Source organism: Theropithecus gelada, chromosome 11, assembly GCF_003255815.1.
Source record: "Theropithecus gelada isolate Dixy chromosome 11, Tgel_1.0, whole genome shotgun sequence".
In the NCBI taxonomy this organism is placed as follows: domain Eukaryota; kingdom Metazoa; phylum Chordata; class Mammalia; order Primates; family Cercopithecidae; genus Theropithecus; species Theropithecus gelada.
The window spans coordinates 35,187,941-35,207,593 of record NC_037679.1 but is presented as its reverse complement, the minus strand read 5'-3'; the positions used below and the strand labels follow the sequence as shown (position 1 = coordinate 35,207,593).

The window sequence follows — 19,653 nt, the reverse complement described above, 5'->3', positions numbered from 1 at the left end:
TTTAATCTGACCTTTGTTTTTTTCTATCAATTAAGATGCTCTATTGAACTTTTTCCTTCAATATATTAAGTAAATAGTAAATAGATGTTTTGGAAATACTTATTTTGGATATCAAACTAGCCTTGCATTCCTGTAGTAAATTGAATCATGATGTGTTATTGATACATTGTTGAGTAATTGAATTTTACAGTTCTTACTTGTTAGTGAAATGAGCTTGTGTTGTGTGCATGCATGTAGGTATGTGCATAAAGAAACTTTCAGGAAGTGGTAATACTTAACTGGTTTTTGGAGTCAAATTTCAATTGCCTACTCTAATGAATGGCTGCTTTTTTTTAAATTTTTCCTATTTCCTGAAACAACTTGTGTAAGATAGGAATTAGCTGTTCTTAGGGTAGAACTCTTCTAAAAATTTAGTTTGTACCTTTGGAGTTTGGGAAGTAGAGGTCCTGGGAAGTTTTGGAGAATTTTTTTTTTTTCTGGTTTGACATACTAATTTATTCAAGTTCTCTCATCAGTTTTGGAGTTTCATATTTTAAACATGTACACATTTAGGTTTAAAATTGATTAGTACATAGTTGACAATAGTTTTAAAAATCTGATTTTCATATTCTGTATTTTGCATCTTAATTCTGCTAGTTGTCTTGATCTTATTAATTTTTTAGAATATTAATTTTGCTTTTGATTTTCCTTTTTTCCATACTGTCTTTCGTTATTGTGGCTGTCTGATTTCTGGCATTAATGTTATTTCTTTTTTAGGTTTGCTTTATGGTACTCTCTTTCCAGTTTTTTAAATTGAATGCTTAATTCATTTGATTTTATTTTTTAATTTGTGTTTTTTATGGCCTTAATACTCTTACTTTTGTAAATGTTGAGTGTGAAGATCTGTATGCTGAAATTAATAGCTCAAGCTTATTGTATTGTTCACAGCTTCTCTTTATTTCTGCTTATTGGTTGTCTGTTTGACCTGACAGTTTTTTCTGTCATTTGTAGATTGAAATATTTTGAAGCCATATTAGGTGTATAATATTTGTGATGAACATTTCTTCTCTTGTTTCATTTTACTGATATGTGTCTTCTTTTGTATTTTATAATTTTTTTGGGGGGGCCATAATTTTTATTTGTCTGATATTACGATAACGACCCCCAGCTTTTATGACAAGGCCTCACTCAGTGATCCACACTGGAGTGCAGTGGCACACTCATGGCTCACTGTGATCCTCCCACCCCAACCTCACAAGTAGCTGGGACCCACAGGTACATACCATCGTGCCTGGCTATTATTTTTGTAGAGATGGGGTCTCCCTGTGTTGCCCAGACTGGTCTCGAACTCTTGGGTTCAGTTTGGTGTTCCAAAGTCCTGGGAATACAGGCATAAGCCATCACCCACAGCCTCTTTTTTTTTTAGACTTTTAACCTAGTATGTCTTTTTTCATCTTTTCATCTTTGTTTCTTCCTCTAGATCAATGTTTGCTTCTTTTATTTTTTGGATATAGTGTCTCGCTTTGTCTCCAGGCTGGAGTGCCATAGCACAATGACGGCTCACTGCAGCCTTAGCCTTGGGCTCAAGCGATTCTCCTGCCTCAGCCTCCCAAGTAGCTGGGACTATAGGCACGCACCACCATGCCTGGCTAATTTTTTTATTTTTGTAGAGATGGGGTTTCACCATGTTGCCAAGCTGGTCTCAAACTTCTGAGTTAAAGCGATTCAGCCACCTGGGCTTCCCAGAGTGCTGGGATTACAGGCATGAGCCACCACACTCGGCCTCAATGTTTGCTTCTTTATTATTAGTAAGGCTGACTTTGCATTTCTTAAAAGTTATATTGTTTTTGGATTTATTGCTGCCATCTTTCTCTTTTTTAATTTATTTTACTTTGGGTCTTTCTTCTTTTCGGCTTCCCATTCGTCTTCTGCTGGTTCCAAAGTTAATGCATTGATTTTTGTTACTATGGTAGTGGCTTATAACCTAGTATCTAAGTTTATTTACCCCTATTGATATCTTAAATTTACCAATATTTATATTGTTTATAAACGTGCTTTCTCTGGCCCTCTATTTTTCCCTTCAAGGCAAGAAATTTACCAAGATATTTGACTGCACCCATACCTTACATAGAATCTGCTGGATTTTTTTTTAATTTCCTCCAAAGTTGCTTTTAGTAATATATAGTGAGTATCTGTGGCAAACCTGAAGCCTGGTATACCTGATACAATTTTTGTCTTGCTTTTATATCTGAATAATAGTTTGGCTATAAAGTAGTAAATTCAGAGTTCTTAAAAACTACAATTTATTTTTTCTTTATTTCAGCGTTTCTTTTAATGCCTGTTGTTAGTCTGATTCCTTTTTCTTTGTAGGTTATTCTTTTTCATTGGATACCTTTAGAATTTTCTTATCTTTGATATTCATAAATCTCATTAACATGTCTAGGAAGCAGAGTAAGGATTTTTATATTGCTTTAATTCTGAGAAATGTATCATTCTCATATGTTAAGATTTTGTACCCCTTCTCTGTTTGTCAGCTGTTGCTACTTCTGTCATCCATATCTCAGAGCTTTTCTATTTTCCATCTGTCTTTCATGCTGCCTTCTGGTAGAACTTTTCAACATCATGGACTTTATCTTCAGTTTAATCTATCCTGTTTCTCTTATTTGTTGCCTATTTTAGTTATTGTATTTTTCATACTTAACATTCCCTCTCTGTTTTAGATTTCTTGGTCTTGTTGCATGTTGTTAATCTTCCTCATCTCTAAGTATATTTACATTCTTGTTTAAATTCTCTAATTATGCTGCTTCAGATGATAATCATTTCACTCTTTCATAGAAATTGTACCCTTGAAGTGTCTAGTTATTCTTCAAGCTCTGGCACATTAGGCAATACCAGTTACCCTAATAATGAATATTTGGGGAGAAATGAAGGTTTGTGACAAGGAGAAGGGCACAGGGTGAGCCTAAGTAGTGCAGCACTAGTTGCCTTAGACTGAAAGTTTGCTGCCAGTCCAGGCAATTTTTATGGTGTGCTTTGTAGGGGTGGGGGACTAGTCTTCTTTGGTTGTCAATTCATTATTCCTAGATTGGAGCAAATACATGTTTGAGGGCTTTGAACCAGTGCAGCTTTCATCAGCCCTGGCATTCGGCTCTTGTGAAGGGTGAAGATGACAGACAATGATTGTTGCAAGGCAGGAGCAGAACTTAAAAAGTTTTCTTGCGGAATTGCTATCTTCCAGCCTGTCCGCATGGCTACCTACTGTGGCCATTCTCTCCCGAAGTTGTTGGTCACCCTGTACCAGTTAAACACAACCTCCAGTCTTACCTGAAATTGCTTATGGTGTGTGTGTGCCTCAGTAGTTGCTTCATTCTTGTTCTAAAGTTTCTGGGATTAGCTTTTTGGGGGAGCAAGAAAAGCCAGAAGCCCATGCTGGTTCACCACCTTGGCAGAGTAGTGCTTTTTACTTAAAATTAGCAGAAATAGAAAGTTGATATCTTCAAGAGTTTGTTTTTTATTTCTAATAATATTAAATAAACTAGTGACTAAGTGAATTATTTGATTCACAAAAGTTTGTGGCAGGAAATTTTAACCTGGATTTTGTATCTGTTGCATAGATTCCCTGAAGTTAGGTACATTTTAAGTGTGAACATTTATTATTAGAGAGGTTTAATCATTCTTTAGGAGACTCAAAACCTAGTGTGTATAACCTGTTAAAAATCAGTGCCCCCATTCACAGTAGCAGACATGGAATCAACCTAAATGCTCATCAATGACAGATCTGATACAGAAAATGTATACATCACATAATACTATGCAGCCATACAAAGAACGAGATCATGTCTTTTGTGAGAACATGGATGGAGCTAGAGGCTATTATCCTTAGCAAACTAACACATGAACAGAGAACCAAATACCGCACATTCTTACTTATAAGTAGGAGCTAAATGATGAGAACTCATGAACACAAAGAAGGAAACAACAGACACTGGGGTTACTTGAGGGTGGAGTGTGGGAGGAGGGAGAGGAGCAGAAAATTAAGTGTTGGGTACTGGGCTTAATACCTGGGTGATAAAATAATCTGTACAGCAAACCTTCACATATACCCATATTTTAGGGTATACATATATATAGGGTATACACATATATTTTAGGTTGACCTAAAATAAAAATTAAAATAGTGCTTCACAGTGCATTGTATGGTGTATGTATTTTATCTCATCAAAGCTGTTATTTATTTTTGAGACAGGGTCTCATTCTGTCAGCCAGGCTGGAGTGCAGTGGTGGTGCAATCTTGTTCAATTCGGCCTCGACATCCCAGGCTCATGTGATCCTCTCATCTTAGCCTTCCAAGTAGCTGGGACCACAGGCATGCACCACCACACCCAGCTAATTTTTGTATTTTTTGTAGAGACAGGGTTTTGCCGTGTTGCCCAGGCTGGTCTTGAACTTTTGGGCTCAAACAATCCACCCGCCTTGGCTTCCCAAGGTGCTGGGACTACAGTTGTGAGCCATAGCACCTGGCCTAAAGCTGTTATTTTAAAAATACATGTCTGCTCTTTATAGTATGTTACACTCTTATTTAATAATGTGATTACTAATTCCTAATTAAATATGGAGACTAAAATAAAATAATGGTGTGTGGAATCTTGTCCTTTTTCCTGATATACATATGCTCCCCTCCTTTTCCTAATAACTAGTATAGGTGAGATATATGTAAAAGAAAAATCTAAGTAATCATTATTCTCAGAATTAAAATGACTAGTCCATGACTTCAGCAATGACAAGTCCAGCACTTAACTTGGGTAAAGATTTAGGGTTGACAATATGATGTGCATTTTATCAATTTACCTAGTTACATTTCTACTTTTGAAATATAGCCAGTGGGTCAGTATATTTATATGTATTTGATTTTTATTTACTTTGACTCTACCTTTTGTTTCAGATAAAAAACCTATCATTCACTAACTCCAATGCTTCAGTTTCAGTATGACAAAAGAAGTGTGACTTCCGTTTTAGTGTGATGCTATGTAACTGATTTCTAACCTTTCAGCCTGCCTAGGGTAGTTAAAAGACGAGTGAATGCTCTCAAAAACCTGCAAGTTAAATGTGCACAGATAGAAGCCAAATTCTATGAGGAAGTTCACGATCTTGAAAGGAAGTATGCTGTTCTCTATCAGCCTCTGTTTGATAAGGTAATGCTTTCTCCTACTTTGTTTAATTTAACATTCTAGAAGATGAAGTCTGGAAATATAAGCAGACTTGGAAAAGGTTAGTCTTTAGAACTCTCATTGAAATTGTTATTAGAGGCACTTGGAGGAACTATCAATAATAGTTAAAGTTGTGGTATGCATTTGTTAAATTTATAAGACTTCTTAGTGAGAAACCACTGGTTTTACCTTGGATGCCAATGATTTTATACAGCCTTTTTTTTTTTTTTAAATCATTTTAGCGATTTGAGATTATTAATGCAATTTATGAACCTACGGAAGAAGAATGTGAATGGAAACCAGATGAAGAAGATGAGATTTCGGTTAGTACCAACTTTATTTTAGTATGTTTTATAGATGGTAAAATCTTAGGACTTACCAGAAATGTTAGCATTTAATGATGGAGTACAATATTATATAACTAGTTGTATTTTTTTCATTTTTTAATTTTACATCTTACATTTTTCTAATACTTTATATTTAAAAAACAGTCATTCAAGATTGTAATTTGCATGGCAATAAGCAGTGGTTTCATGGATTCTAAGTTTCTTAAAAGTGTCCACAGCATTAAAACTACAAGTCTTCTATCCAATTTGCAGCACCTGACTTAAAGTTTAAATTCATCTAATGCATCATTAAAACTGTCATTTTCTCTTGTGAGAAGACATATTTCAATTGCTATTTCCAGGACTATATATTGAGCATCGGTGTACATTATTTTTAATTGGTTAGCAGAATTTTACTCATGTGATTTATGGCCAGAATAAGAACCTCTAGCATCTCTGAATGGCCTTCCACTCAGAATGATGATGATAAATGTCTAAGATGTATCTGGTGTGCCCCCACTTGGCATTACCAAACATGTTTCCAAATAATCTTAGAAAATATGATTCTTTAAACATATATGCAAACCATATCTTTAAACATAAACATACCACACAGTGTGCACCATCAGTTCCTTAACCATTTTCCAATTGTTCATTTATAACATTTGCAATTTTTTATTATAAATCATATTGTGAAGAATACTTTCATCCATAAGTTTTATTGCAAGGCTTATTGTTTCCTCTAATGTCTTCTAATGTCAAAGAAGTAGCTTATTGGTTCAAACAGTACACATACATGGTTTTAGGGCTTTTAGTATACTTTACCAGATAATCTCCAGAATAGCTCGAACACCTCCTACCAACAGTATGTTATTGTGCCCATAGGGTGGACTTCATAACAACGAAGCAGATTCTGCCACAAATCTATTAGATTCTCACCCATCTCAAAACTATCACTTCAAAGAAGAAAGGAGACATATTGGTGAGGGAGCCAAATTCAATTTCTTTTAAAAAATCACTCAGCTTTAGGTCAATAAAATAATCAACAAAAATGTTCCCCACAAAAAGTCTGCTGGGTTTTTTCAAAAAATAAAAAGAGAAAGAGAAAGGCTAGGCACAGTGGCTCATGCCTGTAATCCCAGCACTTTGGGAGGCCGAGGGGGCCAGTCATGAGGTCAGGAGTTTGAGACCAGCCTGGCGAACACGGTGAAACCCTGTCTCTACTAAAAATACAAATTATTAGCTGGGCGTGGAGGCAGGCACCTGTAATCCCACCTACTCAGGAGGCTGAGGCAGGAGAATCACTTGAACCCGGGAGGCAGAGGTTGCAGTGAGCCAAGATCACGCCGCTGCACTACGGCCCAGGCAACAGTGTGAGACTCCGTCTCAAAAAAAAAAAAGTCAGTACCAAATGACCAAAATTTTTTATTTGACTAAATTGTATTCATGCATGAACATGATAGTCTCCCCTGTTTATTTGACTTTGGCAATAAAAACAAGCAGTCTTGTACAGAACAGTGAAAATGCCAAGGATGAGGGAGGGCAGTCTACAGTTTTACTGTAGAAAATATATATATATGTTTATAAAGGCCTCTCTCCCTTTGGCCATATCAACTCTAAGTTCAGGCCATTAACTACAGACAAATTTTCAAATTCACTTCTCCAAGATCTTCGATGCTGTCATCATGTACTTCTGGCCATTTTTCCTGAATGACATCAGTTGTGTCATCTGTAAAGTCTCCTTGAATGATAATTTCATCCTCCCCTGTTACTGGAGAATTTTTGAGCAATAAATCTTTGTGTGTTTTAAGATCAATTTCAAAAGTTACAAGGCCACACACACTTGTCACATATTTCTTTGCTCTGGGAATTTTGGCTATAGTAATCTTTTGTGGTATGGTCTTTGTTTTTTGTTTTATTTGACCCCTTCCACCTCTCTTCTGTTTTTTCTTCTCCTCTTCTTCCCCTGCTGTTCCTTGACCCTGACTAATTCCAGCTTCTTGTTTGGGTGAATTTTCTACAGTAAGTTTTGCAAATTCATTTGGAAAATTCTTCTCTAATCATTGTCTACATTTAGCAACATCAGGCATATATTCATAGTACTCTGTTGGTAATGAACAAACTCCACAATAAAATACTCGAAGTGGGTAATCGGCATCTAACTTGGCACTGTTCCTTGGGTCTCCTTTGCAGTCAGCCCTACTGGATTCACAAATGTCAGCAGCCATTTCACAAACCCAGGTGGTCTCACAGGCCCCGCCCACTCCACTCCCGCTGCTATTGCCAGCTGAACCGACAAATGCAACAAATGCAACTGTCTCCCCGGTCAGGGCTGCCCTAGAGCATCAGTTGTATTTCTATACCTAGGAATATTTTTACTTTTTGTAAGAATGAGAATACAGATCAGCTATTATTCAAGCTGGCACCACCATCTGTACTCGGAAAGTCATTATTTCCTTACATTTTATAGTTTTTTTTGTTTAAGAGACAGGGACTTGCTGTGTTGCCCAGGCTGGAGTGCACTGGCATGATCTTGGCTCACTGCAGCTCACTTCTGGGCCCAAGCTATTCTCCCACCTCAGCCTCCCAAGTTGCTAGGACTATCTGAAGCTACCATGCCTAGCTTAATCTCTACATTTTTTTGTGGAGGCAGAGTCTTCTCGCCCAGGCTGGTTTTGGACTCCTAGCTTCAAGCAACTTTGCACCTTAGCCTCCCAAACTGTTGGGATTATGGGCTTGAACCATTGAGCCACTGTGCCCAGCCTATTTTTATAGTTTTTTTGAGTCTCACGCTGGTGCCCAGGCTGGAGTGCAGTCTCGGCTCATTGTAACCTCCACCTCCTGGGTTCAAGCAATTCTCCTGCCTCCTCCTCCCAGTAACTGGATGACAGGCATGTGCCACCATGCCTGACTAATTTTTTGTACTTTTAGTAGAGGTGGGGTTTGGCCATGTTGGCCAGACTGGTCTCCAACTCCTAATGTTAAGTGATCCACACGCCTCAGCCTCCCAGAGTGCTGGGATTACAGGTGTGAGCCACCATGCCTGGCTAACAGTTTTTAGTTTGTAGATTCATTATATACTTTTTTTTTAACTTCATGATAGGCTGAGGATTGTTGCCATTTTCAAGTGAAGACATGGAGGCTTCTAAGTGACCTGCCCACAATGAATAATGGCAGAGCTGTGACACATTCAGTGCTGTGTTAAGTGATCCAACTCTCTAGCATTGCTGTTTTATGTTGTTTGGTAAAGAGAATATAATGTTTTGATTAATAACACTATGGGGTGAGGCATTGGGCCAAGTTAGTATTTCTGTTGCTTTTCTTGTTTACTATGCTTAAGTCTTCATTTTTAATTAGTTAAAAAAAATTTTTTTTTTTTTTTTAAACTAAAATGGTTTTTCCTACAGATCTTGGTCACTTTAGTGGCTCTCTTTGGAGGGGTGTGGTAGCAGTAATTTTGATGGGATTAATTAAGGTTTGTTACGGACAACGGCAGTGTTTACACAGATAGACTAGAACTTTGAAGGTAATATCTGGTGACTGTGCGTTTTGGTTTTTATACCTTTGTTACTTAATCAAGAGGTCTAATCTATGTATTACATAATGTTTGCTGTCACTTATCAAGGAGGAGTTGAAAGAAAAGGCCAAGATCGAAGATGAGAAAAAGGATGAAGAAAAAGAAGACCCCAAAGGAATTCCTGAATTTTGGTTAACTGTTTTTAAGAATGTTGACTTGCTCAGTGATATGGTTCAGGTAATTTTATTCATAAACGTGCCAGTTTACTTTGAAGGGTAAACTTTTGAAGTTTAAATGGCTGTGATGGCTGTTCTCTTCAGTGTTGATCTTTCTAGAATGATTGCTTACTTTTTAAACAGTTAATATCTGTAGAAGGGAAATTATAGCTTTAATTAATGTCATCAAATAAATTACAGTTTATTTTAAAAAATGAGATGATGAAATGGTCCCATTGATAATTGCTCATTATCGACTGGTGTTTTCTCATTACCCTGTGCCTTCTGTCTTTACATACTTAGTATGGAAGTATGATGGGAAAGTTATTCTTACAGCTGCAATTATACAATTCCCTTAACTCTTCCAGGAGAAATTTGCATTTTAAAAGAATGCTATAAAGATGTTAAACTCATTCACAGTGGTTACGTTGTCTGGCAAACCATAATAGTTGTCACCTTTGGGAAACTTTGCTTCAAGCATTTCTTGAGTGAGCCCCTACCCCTACCGTCTACATTGTAGTAGTACATGTTGCCCTGTCTTGTCGTCGTTGGAAGTTACATGGAGAAAAAGAAATGATTTCCACATAATTACTACTTAATTACAATTCTACTTTAGCAAAGTGGAAAAGGAACGACCAGGAGGAAGGAGACAAGCAGCTGGAAAAGGCAGCAGTTATAATCAGGAAACATTTTTAAAGCAGATATGCCTTATTTAGACTTGATTTTGAATTTTTCAGCCTATATAATGATTTAATTGTCTACTTGGACACTTTTTCTCTACCAGTGGCAGTAGAACTACAGTATAAATTAGCTTTAGTGTATAAGCCATAACCTGGAGAGTAAGTCTTAAGGTTCGTAATTGCTGTACAAAACTACTTTAAAATATATTATGTCTCAGTCAGCTAGTGTCTGTGTAGTAATAGAAGACAATCCTCAAATGCCATGTTACTCATTTTTATTATTATTTTTTAATTTGAAGGAACATGATGAACCTATTCTGAAACACTTGAAAGATATTAAAGTGAAGTTCTCAGATGCTGGCCAGCCTATGGTAAGAGAACTTTGAAATATTTATAATTTTGTAACATGCTTACAGGTAGATAGAAACTTACAGGTAGATAAATAGAAACTTTTAAAAAGATAACATTCAAGGGTAAGGTTGGTGCTCTTGGTTGTAGTGAATAAATATTTGGATGTTGCTAATTGTGAGGCAGTATTTTTTCCTTTTCCTCCTTCTGAACATAAACTGTGTTTGAAACACAGATAATCCTTGTTCTTGGATAAGTGGATAAAAATAATGCCAAGGGAACGTGAATAAGTACTTTTTCTGCATTAATGAACTTGGGAATTACATGAAACTGATGTTAGAGGACACCCACCCCTTAATAAGGAAAGATCAGCGAACAACCTGTCCACCAAACCACCAGTGTTAATGTCAACTATGGGCAAAACTACTAAGAATATAGGCTGTAGATGCTTAAGGTTGGGCTTTTTCTGTGTCAAGTTCACGTTTAGTATGCTATTTAAAAGCCTGATTCCTCCGGTAGTTGGGGAGTAAGGGAGACAACATGGTCACTTTATTCAGGTGTGCCTAGCCTGTTGTGTAAACATGTTAATTATTTAGTAGTTGTAAATTGAAACTAAGCTTTATTCAGTTCAATTTGTACCTCATTTTGATTTTAACATAATTTTTTTGATTTTAGCATAATTTGGGGCTTATCTGACAGTCTGTCCCATTCTTAAATATTTCAGGGCTGGGCGCGGTGGCTCACGCCTGTAATCCCAGCACTTTGGGAGGCCAAGGCAGGTGGATCACTTGAGGTCAGGAGTTCAAGACCAGCCTGTCCAACCTGGTGAAACCCTGTCTGTACTAAAAATACAAAAATTAACTGGGTGTGGTGGCACACACCTGTAATCCCAGATAATTGGGAGGATGGGGCACAAGAATTACTTGAATCTAGAAGGCACAGGTTGCAGTGAGCTGAAATTGTGCCACTGCACTCCGGCCTGGGCAACAATGCAAGACTCTTTCTCAAAAAGAAAAAGATTGTATTTCAGAGTAGAAAAAAAATTACCATTTAGAATATTATACATGTTTATTAAAAAACACAGATTAAGCTGTATTTACTAAAGTATTGAAATGTATGAGGTAGGTATTTAACTGATTTTTATGCTTCCTCTCCTCAGAGTTTTGTCTTAGAATTTCACTTTGAACCCAATGAATATTTTACAAATGAAGTGCTGACAAAGACATATAGGATGAGGTCAGAACCAGATGATTCTGATCCCTTTTCTTTTGATGGACCAGAAATTATGGGTTGTACAGGGTGAGTTTAATTTTACTACCTTAACAAAATGTTTTTTTTCTGTTTTTGTTATACTTGATTTGTATACTCGGTTATTTTCAGTTTCATATATGTACATAGTCTGTCTCTGAACATTTTGGTAATATGTTTTCTGAAAAGTGCTTATCAATTTTCCTGTAATTCTCCTTGGGCCCATGACTGTCTCACATATATTTCTGCAAAGGAATGCTTCTTTAAATTATACTATGTGTTTATGCTAGTTGTAAATATGTTTTTTTAAATATTTGATTAGAAATAAAATTTTTCCCTTTATACTGCTATAGAAAACATTTGAAGCAATTCACCCTTCTAAAATTTGAAATCTAAATAGAACATTTACTTCTAGAAGTTCAGCAGTTGAAAGATTGTCAATTGTAATAGATTTTTCTTCTTTGTTTTGCAAGGTGCCAGATAGATTGGAAAAAAGGAAAGAATGTCACTTTGAAAACCATTAAGAAGAAGCAGAAACACAAGGGACGTGGGACAGTTCGTACTGTGACTAAAACAGTTTCCAATGACTCTTTCTTTAATTTTTTTGCCCCTCCTGAAGGTAAATAATGTTTTAGCGTGAGTATTAGTGGTTATTTTATAATAAGCGTTGTTTAGCTTCTTATTCATTGTAATTTCTTTTCTGAATTTTGCAGTTCCTGAGAGTGGAGATCTGGTAAGTTGAATTGTTATTTATTTATTGAATTGTTAACTATATTTGAAATTAAAGCACCGAATTTCAAGTGGAGAGTGGGATGGTTGTTACATTGAGTTCTGAGGCCTACAATGCATGGGGCAGACGTTTTGGATCTGAAAAGTAATTCCATTCAGAATGATATCAGTGCCTCTACTGAGAAACACTGAGATAAAAAGCTTAAGGTTTTCTTTTCTTTTGAAACTTACAAAGCTGTGAGAGATTTAACTTTTTTTTTTTTTTTTTTTTGAGACATAGTCTTGCTCTGTCGCCCAGGCTCTGGAGTGCAGTGGCCGGATCTCAGCTCACTGCAAGCTCCGCCTCCCGAGTTTACACCATTCTCCTGCCTCAGTCTCCCAAGTAGCTGGGACTACAGGCGCCCGCCACCTCGCCCGGCTAGTTTTTTGTATTTTTTAGTGGAGATGGAGTTTCACCGTGTTAGCCAGGATGGTCTCGATCTGCTGACCTCGTGATCCGCCCATCTCGGCCTCCCAAAGTGCTGGGACTACAGGCTTGGGTCACCGCGCCCCGCTGAGATTTAACTTTTCAAAACTATTGTCTTCCTTAGTAAAACCAGAATGTATTAAGTCATTTATACTGTTATATTCCTAACTACATTATGGTTAGAATGCATTCCTGAATTTGTTACCCCAATGTAAATATGATTTCATATTGTGACTATGTATGTTCATATATATGGCATATGGCAGAGAACCATGAAATGTTCCTGCCATATAGCCTGAACTGAGGAACAACCTTAAAGAAAGTCTATACACGCAAGGTATGGCAGGTATGTTTTGAATTTGGTTTTCTTTTGGGCATGTTTTTGAATTTAAATTAACTGAGATAGTTTAAATAGTTTGTCCATATATGGAATTAGAAATTAACCTTAACTGAATACTTTTGAATTGGAATACTCTTGGCAAAGGCTTAGAACAAATCTGTAAAAGGCAAAAGTAAGTATTTCTGGCTTGGCTTATAGGACAAAAAAAGAGAACATAAAGCAGTGTTGAGTTTCAGGTGAGAAAAACTACTTTAGTAAGATAGAGCATCACACTATTTTCGTATCAGTGGATGTGTTGGAGTTTGTATTCAAGTTCTATTTTTTTTTTTGTTACTAAATATTGATGATGACAAAACAGTCTAGTTAAGGATAGAAAACCTCCACCTGTGGTTTGAATTCCTCCCCACCCCCTTTTTGGACTTTTTTATTTATTAGATTATGTTGTTGACTCAAACATTCATGGAATTCACAGAGGGCGTGCTCATTGTTTAGTATCATAGAACTTAAAGTGAGATTATTTATTTATTTTTTATTATTATTGAGATGGAATATGGCTCTGTCGTCCAGGCTGGAGTGCAGTGGCATAATCTCCACTCACCGGAACCTCTGTCTCCTGGGTTCAGGCAGTTCTCCTGTCTCAGCCTCCCGAGTAGCTGGGATTACAGGCGCGCACCACTGAACCTGCTAATTTTTTGTATTTTTAGTAGAGATGGGGTTTCACTATGTTGGCCAGGCTAGTCTTGAACTCCTGACCTCAGGTAATCCGCCTGCCTTGGCCTCCCAAAGTGCTAGGATTACAGGCGCTAGCCACCACGCCCTGCCAAAGTGGAATTATTTTATTTGTAAATAATGCCAGACCCACTTTTACCCTGTGCTTTGCCATTAAATAGAAATCCTAAGCCAGGTACAGCTTCAGGCACCTGTAGTCCCAGCGGCTCTGGTGGCGGAGGTGGAAGGATCACATGAGACCAGCCTGGGCAACATAGCGAGACCCTGTCTCTAAAAAAGCAAAGTGCTAGGGGCAAAGGAAAATTGCAGACATATGTAACAATTGCTTTTGTGTATTTCTGTTTAAACCAGCAAAAACTAAGTAAACAGTTCTAATTTTTATTCTTCACAGTTTCTTAGTATGCATACTGGCCTGCTAGCTTATTTTCTTTTTGTTAAAAACTTGGAAAAGTTATTAAGGAAATTTAAAAATGACAAATTGTTTGTTAACATGGTGTGAGAAAAATCATGGAAAGTAAAGAGTAAAGTTGAGCATTTCTTCCCTTCATCATGTAATTTAAACTGAAGAGGTTTTTTTTTTTTTTTTTTCCCGGTTGCCCAGGCTAGAGTGCAGTGGTGCGATCACAGCTCATTTCGGCCTCAAGCTGCTGGGCTCCAGCAATCCTCCCACCTCAGCCTCTCAAGTAGCTGAGACTACAGGCATGTGCCACCCTGCCCAGCTAATTGTTTATTTTTTGTAGAGACGTGGGGGTCTCACTGTGTTGCCTAGGCTGCTCTCGAACTTCTGGGCTCAAGTGATCCTCCTACTTTGGCCTCCTGAAGTGTTGGGACTACCGGTGTGAGCCATAACACCCAGCCTCTAAGAGTCTTACATTGCCACGTTAAGTAACACAGTTATTCCTAAATTTTCTGCTTTTGTTTTCCTTTAAAAATAGGATGATGATGCTGAAGCTATCCTTGCTGCAGACTTTGAAATTGGTCACTTTTTACGTGAGCGTATAATCCCGAGATCAGTGTTATATTTTACTGGAGAAGCTATTGAAGATGATGATGATGATGTAAGTGAATTTGAATCCTGCAGAGAAATAATTGGGTGAGGGTATAGTGGTCAGAATTGGTAATAGATGAGTTTAGTTTTTAAGAAACAGGACATAATATAATTCAAAATTAGGCTAATTACTGATGTTCTGGATATAGCTTTTCTGGGTTTTAAGTATGTCTCCTTAGGATTTTTGGATTCATTTAGCTTTTGATTCTCTGCTAATAAGATTGTTCTGAGTTTGTGAAACTTTTTTATGTTTGGTTAGTGCTATAGATGTATTATGCCCTTGCCTTGACTTCAGAGAACTAGGACTTTTCTTAGTGCACAAGAAAACATTTACTGGGAGGCATAGAATTTCTATTCAAGGTAGTATTGAGTGATGATTAGGTTAAGATTAGGCTGCATATAGATGTTTTGGATATGTTTATTGCTAAACGGCCATTGTTAGAGTAGGCTTTAGGTCCTTTTCGTACAGTGCATTCCACACTTAAGTGTGGGTGAGTAATATTTACAGTAATACTTGTCTGATCACCCATTTTATCCACATGATTGTACTCTGTTCTTTATTATAAATTGGCAGTGAGCTGAGTGATTATTGCAGCCACTATGTGTTAATTTATAATCAGCCTCTTGATAGGGAAGTAGGTTTTCTCTTTTAAGACACTAGTTTTACAGTGATGAATGTTACTAATGCTACTCTGAAATGTGTGTTACATTCACTCAACACTTATGCTGTTTTTCCTTTTCAGTATGATGAAGAAGGTGAAGAAGCGGATGAGGTAATGTTTACCAAATGAGCAAATAATTCTCTGTGGTTAACACATTGAAAAGCAAATTGAATGACTTATGTATTCCTTTGCTATAATCATTCTGTGATTTGGGATAAAAACATTTTGGAAAACATGATTTTAGAATTCTACAGCCAAACAATGTATGTATAAGGTTTCAATAAATAAATTGCAAAACTCAGCAACATTTTTTTATTTCAAATAATTTTGTTCTGCTGCAGGGTTATCAGCTCTTTGAAGAAGTCAAAAGCTGCAGTAAACTTTTCCAACGTTGGCTGCAGTAACTATTTTCAATAAAAGCTGTCTGGATGTCTCAAGTTGTGTTGGGAAATTTTTCATATTAGAAGCTTTCAGATTAAATTGTATTATCGTCAAACTCTGTAATCATGAAAATCTGTTGACCCGTAGAGTAACTTGTATTAAATTTTCCCTACATTATGAGCCAATTTGCCTACTATGTACATACTTCATGGATGCATTTTGAACTTTAATATAGGAAGGGGAAGAAGAAGGAGATGAGGAAAATGATCCAGACTATGACCCAAAGGTGAGCAAAATTAGTGCTGCTTTCTATTAAATTTAAGACAGCTAAAGTAAGAGTTGGTGTTTCTGAATATCAAGTTTCTCTCCGTTAAAGTCTTTAATCAGTAAAGCCTACTGACTGGATAACTTTCTTTTTTCAGTCCCACTGGCATTTTGAACAGTACACATAATTTCAGTGGACCTTTTTCTAAGAAACGTTGTTTTTTGTTTGGACTTTGTACTTTTTATAGTTTCAGGTACAGTGAACCCTAGGATTCTATTTTAATGGGATAAATTATAACAGTTCTTAAGCATTAGAAAATAAACAAAGGTTTTTAAAAGATCTGGTGGTAGGAGTGTTCGGGAACTGGAGAGCAGTGCAGTTTGTTAGATCCTTCCAACTACTCTTACTCAGTCACTGAGAGTCCTAGTCTATTATTCCTTAAAATTTGTTATATTAGGATTAGCAAAAGCAAAGCTGATTGGTAATATAACTAACATAAATTGCTTGGTAACTTTATTTTTTAAGATTATGGTTTAGTGTGTGTCATTTTATGGAATTAATTCTACAGTGTAAAGTTTGAGCTTGATTTTAGCATTTCAGTGACTTGCTAATAAAATAATTTACCATCATTGTCCTATACCATTTCTTTTGACAACAGTGAGCTACTGTTATAATTAAGGCAGTAATTACTATTGAGAAATTCACTGAAGTAGGTAGAAGAAGATAGATTGACTTCTTGTTTTCCTTTAACAGAAGGATCAAAACCCAGCAGAGTGCAAGCAGCAGTGAAGCAGGATGTATGTGGCCTTGAGGATAACCTGCACTGTAATAGCCTAAACACAACTCTTATTTACTTACAGCCTTATGTTTTTGTATTTTCTTGGTAGACTAGGTAATTTTTTTTTAAAGGACAGGAAACTGATATTTTAAAGACCAATTTGTTCTACCTAGCATTTTAGCTAGTTTTTCTGCCAGATATGTTGAATGCACAAATTCTGTCACGCATGTTCATTCATTGCTACATAATTTGGTTCTTCTGGAATATTTTTATGTAGCTCTTGGAGTACAGCTATGAAAATTAACAACTGTTAAAGGAAATACCTTTTTTTTTTTTTTTTTTTTTTTCATGATTTTTTCCTTGAAGAACCAAAGTATTTTTTCAGCTGGTTGTTGAATAGGGTTAAGTCCGCTTGGATTAGCTGTGCCTTTCATTACTTTGTTACAGAAATGCAGTGACTTATACTAAGATAATGTATTGTTAAAAAAAAAATTGGCAAGACAACGATATGGTTAAGAATTTCCAGTATGACCACACCCAATAACTGTATTAGATTGTTAGTGGATTATTGTGTTTTAGGTGACATAGTTAACTGTAAAGTAACCTGACTCAGTGTAGTTACTGGTACCACAGTGAGGTGAATAAAACGGGATTTTCAGAAGTTAGCCTGAATTTACCTGTACTTTTAAATTTAACCTCTATTAACTAAGCATCTTTTCTTTGTGGTAGGGTCTACCTTCTGCTTCCCTGGAAAGGATGAATTTACATCATTTGACAAGCCTATTTTCAAGTTATTTGTTGTTTGTTTGCTTGTTTCTGTTTTTGCAGCCTAAAATAAAAATTTCAAATACAATTTTAGTTCTTACAAGATAATGTCTTAATTTTGTACCAATTCAGGTAGAAGCAGAGACCTTCCTTGAATTAAGGGTTATACTCAGTTTTTACCACATTATTGAAGAAAAGGGTAACAGCTTTGGCATGAGATACTATACTAATAAGCAAGTGTAAAAAGAGAAAAAAGAAAATCAGTGATTTGATGCTTTTTTTTTTTTTTTAATTCATTTTCTTTGGGTTAGAGCTAGAGAGAAGGCCCCAAGCTTCTGTGGTTTCTTCTAATTCTTACTGCTTAAAGTATGAATATGTCACTTAAACCCATGCTTCTGTTTACTGTGTATTAAAATGGGTAGTACTGTTTACCTAACTACCTCATGGATGTGTTAAGGCATATTGAGTTAAATCTCATATAATGTTTCTCAATCTTGTTAAAAGCTCAAAATTTTGGGCCTATTTGTAACGCCAGTGTGACACTCAGCATTTTGTTCACACCACGCTTTGATAACTAAACTGGAAAACAAAGGTTAAGTACCTCTGTTCTGGATCTGGGCAGTCAGCACTCTTTTAGATCTTTGCGTGGCTCCTATTTTTATAGAAGTGGATGGATGCACTATTTCACAAGGTCCAAGATTTTTTTTCAGATATTTTTGATGACTGTATTGTAGTAAATACTACAGGGATAGCACTATAGTATTGTCATGAGACTTAAAGTGGAAATAAGACTATTTTTGACAAAAGATGCCATTAAATTTCAGACTGTAGAGCCACATTTATAATACCTCAGGCTAATTACTGTTAATTTGGGGGTTGAACTTTTGATGACAGCGAGGGTGGATTATTGGATTGTCATTAGAGGAAGGTCTAGATTTCCTGCTTTTAATAAAATTACATTGAATTCATTTTTAGAGGTAGTGAAAACTTCCTTTTTGAGATGTTAGTGTTAAGGTCTTGGAATGTGAACACATTGTTTGTAGTGCTATCCATTCCTCTCCTGAGATTTTAACTTACTACTGGAAATCCTTAACCAATTGTAATAGCTTTTTTCTCTTTATTTTCAAAATGATTTCCTTTGCTTTGATTAGACACTATGTGCTTTTTTTTTTTTTTAACCTATAGTTCATCGAAATGCAGCTTTTTCTGAACTTTAAAGATAGAATCCCATTTTTAATGAACTGAAGTAGCAAAATCATCTTTTTCATTCTTTAGGAAATAGCTATTGCCAAAGTGAAGGTGTAGATAATACCTAGTCTTGTTACATAATGGGGATGTGGTTTGCAGAAGAATTTTCTTAAGGGATGTCAGTGTTTATGCCATTTTTCCAGTTCCAAAATGATTCCATTCCATTCTAGAAATTTGAAGTATGTAACTTGAAATCCTTAATAAAATTTGGATTTAATTTTATAAAATGTACTGGTGATATTTTGGGTGTTTTTTTTTTTAATGAATATATATACTTTTTTTTGAAGAGTGGAGAGTAGTGATGTCTAGAGTGAGCTATTTTGTGCTGAGGCCACTGTGTTCTGTAAATCCATAATTTTAAGAGCAATCTCACAATCCCTGCTAAGTGGAGTTTATTATTTGAAGACTAAAATGGAATTCCATAGTTCCCGATAGATTATATTCTGAGTTACTATTCTGAGTTATCTACAAACATTTTTGAGACACTTGAAGATTTGTCTTTACACTAGTTTCCAGCAGCCCATGCAGACTGCCAAGTAAGTCTCATTTTTTTTCCTGTTAGAAATGGTGAAATATCATATAGTCACTTAACAAAGAACACTGATTAGAAAAAATTTTAGCGTTGTTTGCTTTATGGTCACTCAAATATGGTAAGTGTTCCACATATTCCACAAATTGATTAGTTGATAGTTTAACATGGATGTCTGAAAGCCACATATATA

At 36.1% G+C, this 19,653-nt stretch overlaps 1 protein-coding gene and 1 pseudogene across 6 annotated transcripts in view; one reads left to right on the top strand and one right to left on the bottom strand.

The window, feature by feature from the left end:
• NAP1L1 (nucleosome assembly protein 1 like 1) overlaps positions 1–19,162 on the top strand; it is a 38,782-nt gene extending 19,620 nt beyond the window's left edge. For 3 of the 6 annotated variants that reach the window (XM_025402525.1, XM_025402529.1, XM_025402526.1), the window contains 12 exons: positions 5,030–5,171; positions 5,429–5,509; positions 9,138–9,266; positions 10,224–10,295; positions 11,432–11,571; positions 11,994–12,139; positions 12,234–12,253; positions 14,720–14,842; positions 15,576–15,605; positions 16,111–16,161; positions 16,894–16,965; positions 17,648–19,162. In XM_025402525.1, coding sequence (XP_025258310.1) covers positions 5,030–5,171; positions 5,429–5,509; positions 9,138–9,266; positions 10,224–10,295; positions 11,432–11,571; positions 11,994–12,139; positions 12,234–12,253; positions 14,720–14,842; positions 15,576–15,605; positions 16,111–16,161; positions 16,894–16,929 — 970 coding nt within the window. In that variant the 3' untranslated portion in view covers positions 16,930–16,965; positions 17,648–19,162. Of the gene's footprint in view, positions 1–5,029; positions 5,172–5,428; positions 5,510–9,137; positions 9,267–10,223; positions 10,296–11,431; positions 11,572–11,993; positions 12,140–12,233; positions 12,254–14,719; positions 14,843–15,575; positions 15,606–15,835; positions 16,162–16,893 lie in introns of all 6 variants that reach the window. The other 3 variants (XR_003121817.1, XM_025402527.1, XM_025402528.1) reach the window with 3 other exon arrangements.
• Positions 7,147–7,808, bottom strand: LOC112634168 (annotated as a pseudogene).
• Positions 19,163–19,653: the final 491 nt, after the last annotated feature.